The sequence below is a fragment of the Miscanthus floridulus genome, chromosome 18 (assembly GCF_019320115.1).
Source record: "Miscanthus floridulus cultivar M001 chromosome 18, ASM1932011v1, whole genome shotgun sequence".
Taxonomy (NCBI): domain Eukaryota; kingdom Viridiplantae; phylum Streptophyta; class Magnoliopsida; order Poales; family Poaceae; genus Miscanthus; species Miscanthus floridulus.
The window spans coordinates 86,622,330-86,633,149 of NC_089597.1; the positions used below are offsets into that span (position 1 = coordinate 86,622,330).

The 10,820-nt window shown below is 40.4% G+C and overlaps 1 protein-coding gene across 1 annotated transcript; it reads left to right on the forward strand.

Annotated features, from left to right (window-relative positions):
• The first annotated feature begins 1,962 nt into the window (after positions 1-1,962).
• Positions 1,963-4,451, forward strand: LOC136524125 (uncharacterized). The gene is made up of 3 exons (XM_066517592.1): positions 1,963-2,504; positions 2,585-4,152; positions 4,226-4,451. Exons 1-3 carry the CDS (start codon positions 2,037-2,039, stop codon positions 4,449-4,451), a joined length of 2,262 nt encoding a protein of 753 aa, XP_066373689.1. The 5' UTR covers positions 1,963-2,036.
• The last annotated feature ends 6,369 nt before the right edge of the window (positions 4,452-10,820 follow it).

The following is a 10,820-nucleotide window of genomic DNA, read 5'->3' on the forward strand; positions in this document are numbered from 1 at the left end:
GGCCATGGCTGGCAACAAGGCCAGGTAATCTCTTAACTCTTGCAAAATCTTCCCTCGGTATGACTAGAGTAGTTGGGGATCAGGGACGGATTTACCAATCTCTGTATTTGCAAGTACATGAACATACGAAGAAGACGAGGGCCGTGCGAGGTACCGCTGCTGGGTTATTGGGCAGCATCTACGCTTTGCGAGATGAGAGAGGCAGCTAGTAGCTGATGTTTTAAGGTAGCGCGCTAGCTAGTTCATGGAATCTTCCGGGCCTGGTCGCTGTAGTGGCACTCTTCGTCGTCATGGCGGCGGCCGCGGCCGCCTCCGCCGCCGACGATGCTCAGCTGCTGGAGCAGTTCAAGGAGGCCGTGCCGAGCCAGGCAGCCACGGGCCTCAGCGGGTGGAGCGTCAGCGACGGCGCCTGCAAGTTCCCAGGCGCCGGCTGCAGGGCCGGTCGGCTCACGTCGCTGTCCCTTAAAAATGTTAGTTGTAGACTTGAAGAGATATTGTGTTTATAATCTTTCTGCAATAAACATCTTTTATGACTCATTGCTTTTTGTTTGACATGATTTTTATAAACATCTTTGATTTACCAAAGAAAGCTTTCAAGATATTTTGCTAAAAAAAGCTTTCAAGATATTTCAGCATAAGCTATTTACCTGTATAGGTTGTCAGTGTTGTGGCTCATGCATATATGATGCCATTGTCAGGGAAGTTCCTAGCGACGGAAGCTTCTAGAGCCTGCTGGTACTTTCTAGCTAGCAGTACCCTTCCCCATGGCCAGCACCCAGCGTCTTAAGGATGTTCTGCACGTCTACCTTGACCCCATCGATCCTAGCAGATGCAAGATACGAGTGGAGTTCATTGTAGAAACTGAATACTTTCTCAAGGTTCACAAGGCCCAGTCCATTGGTCGTTATGCTGTCCAAAGCATCGCAGGGCTTGTTTTTCTGAACCCCTAGTGATGACACAGGCTGCTGCATCTTTGATTCGTAGTGCTCCATTCCAACTACACCTGGCCTGACTCCACCCCAGTATCCAGTAATGGCATGCCATACATACACATACCTGAGTTGTTTGACACAACATGTCAGAGAGATGACTTTCGAATTTTTTTTGTCATCTGTAATAAATGAATAAGAACAACTTATCCAATATAATGGTGTCATACTTTAGCTCATGTTTCCCTTTGATTTCATTGACGATGTGTGCTAGGCCCTTTGCTGGATCATCTTCCCTGTGACCCTCTCTGCCATTTTTCTGAAACTTGTGGTTCTCCTTAATGTGAGTCAACCTGTTTGCAAAGCTAATATACATAATAGGGAAAGTTCAGAATCTGAACTGATTCTCTACATTTTGTACATAAATCAAGTAGTATGACTGGCAAAGTGTACTATGTTTATACTGCTTGCTTTTTGTTTGACATGATTTTTACATTATTTACATAAGTTAAAGTTGATCTAATGATTTCAAAATTATCTATTGTTCCCTCATTATAAAGATTTTTTATACATTTCCATTCTCTACTAACTTTCAAAATTTTCTATTGATCGGCCACTGTTGGGGATGGACCCATTTTTGCTGTGGGATTTCCCCTTTACATTTCCATTCTTCGTGCTAGGCCTGAGTTGTTCATGCTAGAGATTAAAGTTCAAGGCTTAAAGGGATTTCTGATTAAGTGGGAGGTGGACATAGGTGCTTTAACCGTAGACTTGTTGATGAATGTTTTAGCCAAAGAGGTGCAATGGTCATCTCGCCAGTGTGGCAGATTGTGGTTCTTTGACAAGAATTTGGGAGAAGATGTCAGATTAGTGAATGACAGACAGTTGCTAGATATGTTTTCTATGTATAAGGCTGAGATGTGTTGCCAGGTCTTGCTAGGTGTATTTGATAATTCAGTATCTACTACTGGTGACTATGCTGAGCTAGAACCTCTGTGTGTTATTCCTCCTGATGATGACCAACCTAGCCAAGTGAATCCACCACAAAAGCCTGAGGCCCCTGAACCCAAAAAACACAATATAGAGGCTCCTGAACCCACAAAAAACATGCCAGGACCTACTGAAGCTACAACAAAGGAGCCAGACTTTGAGCCTGTTAGGGAGCCAGACATGTTTGATAATGAAGAGGAGTACGTGGGCGTTGATGATGAACACATCTATATCTCAGTACCACCTGCACAGCCAACCACAAATGCCACTGCAACACAACCAGTTGATGACAATTCTGATTATATTCCTGCTGAAGGAGGTGTTCCTCTTGAGGCAGAAGTTAATGATGCAGATCCTCAGGAGATAAATGTCCTTCATGATCCAGAAAATCCCAACATTGTGAAAGGTGCCTTGTTTCCTGATATCATAGCATTCAGGAAAGCTGTGAGGCACTATGCTGTGATCACTGGATTTGAATTTGCTGATGTGAAGACTGACAAGACCAGGTTCATTGCCAAGTGCAAAGCTGAGGGCTGCCCATGGAGAATACATGCATCAAGGATTTATGATGGCAAAACAATAGAGGTACAACCTGTGTATTCTTATTTTTCTATTATAAACTGTTTTTGGTACACTTTTGTAACATGTATTCAATTTTGTTGCAGATTAAAGTATTGCCTGCTGAGCATAACTGTCCTACTACAAAGCTGAGAGAAGGAAAAATGGCAACACAAGACTGGTGTGCTAGCAGGTTGACAGAATGGCTCAAGAAAAATCCAAACAAAGGTGCCAAGGATGCTAGGGACAAACTGGAAGATGATTATGGGATCAAGTTGAAGTATTCTAAGGCATGGGCAGGTATGAAGCTAGCTCTTCAGCACATACATGGTAAATATGAGGAAAGTTTCCAATTGTTGGTGAACTGGAAAGCACAAATGGAGCTTAGTTCACCAGAAAGCATTGTAGAAATAGAGGTAGAAGGGAATAAGAAGAAGAGGTTCAAAAGGATTTTTGTAGCCTTAAAGCCTTGTGTAGATGGATTTTTGGTAGGTTGCAGACCATTTGTAGGGGTAGATGCCACATGCTTAAATGGTAAATACACTGGGCAGTTGGCTTTAGCTACTGCTGTAGATGGGCACAACTGGTTGTATCATCTGGCTTACGCCATTTTTGACTCAGAGACAGAGGACAATTGGAAATGGTTTATTGAGCAGTTGCATAAAGCTATAGGATCACCTGAAGGCCTAGTGATCTGTACAGATGCTTGTAAAGGTTTAGGAAGTGCAGTGGGAGCAGTGTTCCCGCAAGCTGAGTACAGAGAATGCATGAGGCACTTGTATTCAAATTTCATGAAGCACTATCAGGGAGATGTCTTCACTGATCATTTGTATCCAGCAGCAAGAAGCTACACAGAGGGGCTGTTCAAGTGGCACATGCAGAAGATATTTGATGTTGCACCAGATGCCATAGAATTCCTGGAGCAGCATCACAACAGACTGTGGTACAGATGTGGGTTTTCAGATAAGAGTAAATGTGACTACTTGACCAACAATGTATCCGAGAGCTGTAATGCTCAGATCAGGCACATGAAAGGACTGCTGCTGCACGAATTGGTTGATGGCCTGAGAGAGCTCATCATGGAGAAGAGGTTTTTGAGGAGGAAGATTGCTAGGGAAATGCGTGATGGTATACTCCCTAATGTCATGAAGGAGTTGAATGCTATCAGCAATAATCTCAAAGTGGTTAAGGTATCAAGTAGTGATGAAGACGTGGCTGAAGTGACACTTCTGGACAACTGGAACAATCAGAGGAGACACACAGTTGATCTCCAACATCATTCATGTTCATGCAGAGAGTGGCAGCTCACAGGCAAGCCCTGCAAGCATGCATTAGCTTGGATACTGTCCAATAGGGGAATGAAAATAGAAGATTATGTGCATGAATATTATTCTGTACCAAGATTTAGGGCTGCTTATGAAGGAAGAGTAGAGCCTTTTCCAGACAGAACACAGTGGCCTGTGGTGGATCTTGGGTTCACAATATTTCCACCCTTGCTAGGAAGACCACCAGGCAGACCAAGAGTACAGAGAATTAGGGGCTGCCTTGAAGGGAAAGCGAACAAGAAAAAGGTGAAGTGCAAAAGGTGTGGTGACTTCGGTCACTTTGCCAAGACTTGCAAATTTGCTGAGGTTGACTCCGATGGAGAAATTAGGGGTAGATCACAGAACAAGAGGTTAGTGACTCATTCTCAAAGCATTTCTTGTGCATTCTGTACTGAACCTAGTGCTAACCACTATACTATGCAGGAAACGGCAACAAGATGATGACACTGCTGGGCCATCAGAGGTGAAGAAGAAGAAGACAGCACAAAAGAAGAAAAAGAGTCCCAAAAGGAAGAAGACGCCCAAGAAGAAGAAGACTCCAGTGAAGAAAAAGCAACAGAAGGCTACCGCCGCACCACAGCCTAGAGTTGTCACGAGCTTGTCACAGTTCCTTAATACCCAACTCACTGCTCACGTCACCGATTCCTGAATCTTAATGTCGAGTGCTTTTGATGGTTGCTGTGTGTAATCAGGCTGTGATTGTGAACCTGTAATAAGGCCGTGCTTTTGAACTAGAAATCAGGCCGTGCTTTTGAATTTTATTAATCAGGCCATGCTTTGTTCAGTTAAAGTCCTGTGAACTTTATCCATTTAAAGTCATGTGAACTTTGTATTCAGTTAAAGTCCTGTGAACTTGTAGTCAGTTAAAGTCCAGGCACTAGTCTGTGAACTTGTTATCAACTTATCTGTGACCTTTTATGGCATATGCTTTGTTCAGTGTGTTCAACTTGTTATCAAATTATCAGAAGTTTTCAACTTGTTATCAAATTATCTATGACCTTTTTATGTCATATGCTTTGTTCAGACGGGTCAGCTGGGCAATCCAATGCAAAATACAGGTCAGCTGGACAGCCAGGCACGGTATCGCCCAAGGAGCGGATGCTGCAGGCAATGTGACGTGCGGCGGAGGTGCTGCGGCGACTGGACAGGGGCAATACGGGCCATACTAAACATGTTGCCGTATACGAACGCCTGAAAGCCTACTTAATGGCATGAATCACGTTTCACGGGAATTATAATGGCATATTTACAATATCACGAATTGCAATGGTATATTTCTAAACTCGAAGAGTTACAATGGCAGCGTTCGAATTAACCCAAAAATAAAAGGCCTATGTGTGATGGTTGCTAGAATAAAAGAATGAGAATTTTAGATCATTTTTTAGGCAAAAGGTTTCCCTGCTTTTATTGCAAAACACGCGCTTGCCGGTACAAGTTCAAATAGCATTTGCTTGTATGCGTTAAACTTGCACCACATATGACGAGACTGTAGCGACATGGAGATGCGGGGGCACTATAGATCGGGGTTTCGGTTACTGTATCACGCGAACACTGTAGCTACGCGCGTTTAGTCCCGCCTCGGAACCTCGAGGGGTGTTGAACTATGGTTTTAGCCAACCCAAACTAGCCAGCCAACAGTGTTTCTCTCTCACAATAAATCAGCACCAATCAGCCTAAACTAGTTCAGAAACCAACCAGCGAACATAACGTAAAAAGTCTCGCCCTGGGAAGCTAATGAACTTCGGTTCGAACTTTTTGCGTTAAGCGAGGACGAAAGCGCAAGAGAGTTAATTAGTAGGTGTGGCGTGTAGAGTGGATGAAAGCGCAAGAGAGTTAATTAGCAGGTGTGGCGTGTAGAGTGGATCTCGGACAGGTTATGCATAGCTCTATAAGAGCATGGCAGTTGGACTCAGCGGCGGATCCAGAAAATATTTTAGGGGGGACTGAACAACACTGCTGCTCGATCTTAAGTCTCAGCCCCCCTACACTATAGAACTTTGCCTAAAAATTCATATAGGCTCTACAGTAATTTGCACTGCTTTGGTTTGGGTAGGGGGGCTTGAGCCCCCCCCCCCCCCCCCCCCGCCCCACCGCTGGATCCGCCCCTGGTTGGACATGGGAATATGGACGTGGGCCAAGAGAGTATCGCGGTTTCACGGATATATGACTCGGGAGCTCGAACAGGTTGACACTTGGGCCGAGGAGCTGGGAATATAAACGTGGGCCAAGAGAATCGATCCTGGATTGGTAGGTTGGTTCGGTCCTCGACGAGGACGTCGAACCCTAAGGGTGGGTGTATGTGAGACCCCACTAATGGACCTTGGGCCGGTCTGATGATGGGCTGGGCTGAATGACGAGACTGTAGCGACATGGTGATGCGAGGCAATGTAGCTCAGGCTTCGGTTACGGTAGCACGTGGAACACTGTAGCTATGCGAGTTTAGTCCCACATCGGAACCTGGAGGGGTGCTGAACTAGCTTAAAAAGTCTCGCCCTGGAAAGCTAATGAACTTCGGTTTGAGCTTTTTGCGCGAAGCGAGGACGAAAGCGCAAGAGAGTTAATTAGCAGGTGTGGTTTATTCGACGTCTAGAGTAGATCATAGCCGTCTTTTCGGGCTGGAGCGTTACATAATAGCATTTGCTTGTATGCGTTAAACTTGCAGCACATATGAGGCTCAACTAATCCATCGTTTGGAATTATAGCTAGTAGCCATGCATCAAGTCTAATGTTTCACTTGAATGCCGGTTTTAATTGGGAGCACACCCATGCTTGTATAAATAGTTGGACTTGGCAAGTCATTTTTTGGTTGTGCAAAATGGAAGCAAGTAAAATAAAAGAATACACACATGGAAGTCCTCATCATGAGGACAAGACAAGTACAAGGATGCAAGGAGAGAAATATATTTCCAAAATGCAGCAATTTCACAAGATTCGTGCAACAATTTTATAGGAATCAGTTCAATTTCACAGGAAAAAAAACGTAGTAACCCTGTCCTACTTCTTATTCTTTCCCACATTCTTTCACCTCTGGATTGGCCGATCGATACGTGTACATATATTTCTGCGCGGTCGTGCCTATTTTTCCAAATGCGGAAAGATTGGAAGCTGAGATTGAAAGTTGTTGGAGAGCGGGTTTTTTCAATCTTGCCAAAAAATCGAGATTGGGAGTGGATTTTAAAAACTCTTGGAGATGCTCTTGAAACCCAAAAATATAAAGGAAAACCAGCTAGCACAGTGCTAACCAAAACTCCTAAGAGAAGAAACCTACCGGTTACAACATATTAAGCCATTTTAAAATTACATCATGTAAATCATGTCTGATTCTCTAGAAAAATCTTGGCAAATATTTTATCCATCCTTGTATTTTTGTCCCGTAGAGGGTAACATTATGGTTCTAATGAAATTGATCTCATGTCAAGGGAATTTATATTTAATTTTTTATGGGTCTTCAAAAGATATTGAATGGACGAGTACATTTACTCGAGGCTATTAGCTTGTACTGTAGTCTGAACTTGCGACACCTTGGCGGCTTGGCATTAATCGGCGTCAAGTGATTGAACGGCGAGCCTCGGCCGGACCGACACGCTGGATCTAAATGGCAAGTTTAGCATTAAATCGAGAAACACCTAGCCATATATCTCGGCGTAAAGTTATTGTACGCGAAACTTTAATCTATTTTCAGAAAACGTTTTGTGAAAGATTTATTTATAAAATAAGTTTTCTAAAAGGACTAAAATACAAATTTTTCACCAACCATTTGTATGGCGCATATGCAGTGTTGGATCAGCCTCAGACGATTTATTTGTTGAGATTCTGAGAACGATCTTTTGTTGGAATGGTGCTTCCGGTGCTCTCCTTCCGATGATAAGGTTTGCGTTTTGTGGTGGAAAACTGGTGGTCCAGCTGCCACATATTTTTTTTATTAAGGAGAAACCTCCGATTAATAATCATTTTATTATCGTTGTATTTTATCAGTCGGGTTTAAATCTGCTCACTCGGATTTAAATTTTTGACTTAAGATAGGTTCTCACATTTTGTCTAATTTTATTCTATGATTTATCGACCAATTTTGGCGGTGGTAGTCAACTTTGCCCATCAACTAAGAAGCACTTAAGAGCATCTACAAGAGTATCTAAAACACTCTCCTAATCCATGATTTTTGGTAGGATAGAAAAAAATCATCTCCAACAACTCCTAATTCCACCTCATAATCTTTTAGCACTTGGAAAAAAAACCCTCCGTTGCACTTAAAGATGCGCGGATAGGAAGTCGCGCGTATCACCCCTTGCCGATCTAAACGCGCGTATGGTGCGGAAAATGTAAATGTGGAAGGGCGGGAAAAGAATAAAGAGTAGTAAAGAGTTCCTGATGCAAATATACAAGACAAAAACAATTTATAAAAGTGGTTAGGATAATTTAGAAATATTATAGGATTCATAATGCAAAATTATATTCTTATTTTATGAGCGGATTATTATAAACGGTTGGAGATGATCTTATTTATTCCTCTCAATACCTTTTTAGGAGTTGGAAAACAACATGTTTTTTGGAAGACAAAATAGGATACTCTTGGAGATGCTCGGTAAGCGTCTGCATTTGTACTGCTATTCAAAAAAATTACATATATAAATGACAACAACTTTTGTGTTGCAGAAATTATATAGTAGACTATAAGTCTATAATCCGTGGTCAAAGGTTTGTCCTAATTAAATAAAATTACAAGGCCTGTAATTTCGAGTTGGACGAGTATGTCATGTCTCATACCGTGACAAAACGAGTGTCCCATAGTAAATTGTCGTAATTATCTATGTGCATATAGCAGATCCAAACCGCCAGTGCAGTTTATGTGCGGACTGCGGATCCTCCACGTCATCTGACCATACACGGCACCTCTGCCTTACTGTTCGTATGCAGCTCTACACATGGTAGACGATGTAACTCAGTTTCCTAGTACTCTCACAGAGCCAACTTTTCTTCTAGTTTACAACAAATAAATTAAACTTGACACTAGTTAGGATTTTGTTTTCAACGAATAGGATCCACACAAGTTTTAAAAATAGTTTACAAACCGAAACAAACATAAATACATGTGATGTGTGCTTTGCTTGTTTGCATTGGTTTGTTTCAACTTGGTGGTACTATTCCATGAAAGCCCTTCGTTGTTTTCAAATCAAAATCCTTCAACCCCCATTGTTTTAAATGCTGGAAAATAATCAAGAAGGCCAGCCATGTCAGGGCGGCGCCGACTGACGTGAGTACTAGGACGTGGCCTTGCTCTCCGTGTAGGAACATGTTCGTCAGATGCGCAAGCTCTGTTCATCCTCGTAGGGATGCAATCCGGATATCACCTTTTATCACATTTGAATTCAAATACAAAAACTGATATGGACATTTTTAAATACGAATACAAAACGGATGTCTTGGATTCAGATTTCTATTCAGATATTTACTCAATTCAACTCAAAGTGTATATTGTTAAATTCAACGTACATGAATAATTTTTTTCTACTAAGTTCATCGTTAACCAAACTGAACTAAATAAAAGCGCACTTCTAATAATCTTCAATATCGAAATAAACTAAATTATAATGGATAATATTTAATAAAATAATAAGTCAACTGAAGAAATTCAAATAAAAGTGGTAGAAAACAAATAACCAATTTGCTTTATCAATATTTTTGAAAATACAAAATTTATTACACAAGTAGTTGTGTATATAACATAGATAATGATAGCTCATAAACAATGTAGTTATCAATAAATATTTAATAGTTAAATATATCAATTAATCAATCAATATTATATCAATATAAATATTTTCATGAAATTATAAATTGTATAAAATAATTTACACCAATAAATACATAAACTAAAGTATTGAAATAATTTACAACAACAAACATATTAGGTTTAAACTATATTAGAAAAATGCTTAAATTAGTTTAATATTTATTTACCATTAATAATTTTAAATTAATACTAAAAGTTATTTAGATATAGTGATATACTATTAAATGATTTCAATGAATCATTAGTAATAATAAAATTAAATAATTGGTCACCCATTGTGGAGAGAAAACTTTTAAATAGGTTCATGATACCTTGGGTTTTTTTTATACGGATACTGTCGGATATTGTCGAATACAGATCTGGAATCGAATAGAGAAAAACAATGAAAAATGAATTCAGATACATCCATTTAGTATACATATTAGAAACAGATACAAAATTGCAGTGGAGATCTTATATCTAGTAGATAGTGGATAGTAGATTGTAGATTATACAAATATCATTTTTTGAATAATCACACAGTTTCAAATTTGACAAAATCTATAAAGAATACTAATATTAATAATACCAAATAACTATGACTAGAGTAGTCATGAAATATATTTTTATAAAATACCTATTTAGAATCATAAATGTTAATCATATTTTCTAAAACTTAAGTTAGATTGGCTGAATCTATTCTAAATCTAGAATTGTATTTGGATTAAGGTTGTATATTATCTGACATAACTTGTGTGATGCAGTTTATAAGTTGCTTATAGTCAAAATAAGGTGAGTAAGTTTTTCTTTTTGCAGCTTTTTTTGCCACAGTTCTTCCCACAGCTCCATTAATACCAAAACGTAGAACCTAGATCAAACCAACTTGCGGCCTGTTCGGCAGGACTGAAAAATACTGTTTCGGCTAATTGTTGTGAGAGAAAAATACTATTATGGCAAAACATAAACAGTAATTCTATGAGAGAAAAAACAAGCCAGCCGAACACGCTCTTGATCGTGCTTTTCTTAAGTTCGTGCAGGCGTGCAGCTTCTCAGAGAGAAGCGGTATGATTCATTATATGACCATAACTCCGATAATGTTGTACATGATCGGAAGGTGGTATGGTGACACCGCCAATCAAACAAGGCTACATGAATATGCTTCCCACATTACAGGCAACGACCAAAAACCACCATTGGTTTCCCATGGTGGCATAACCAAAACATCAAACATTCTAATAACATCATATC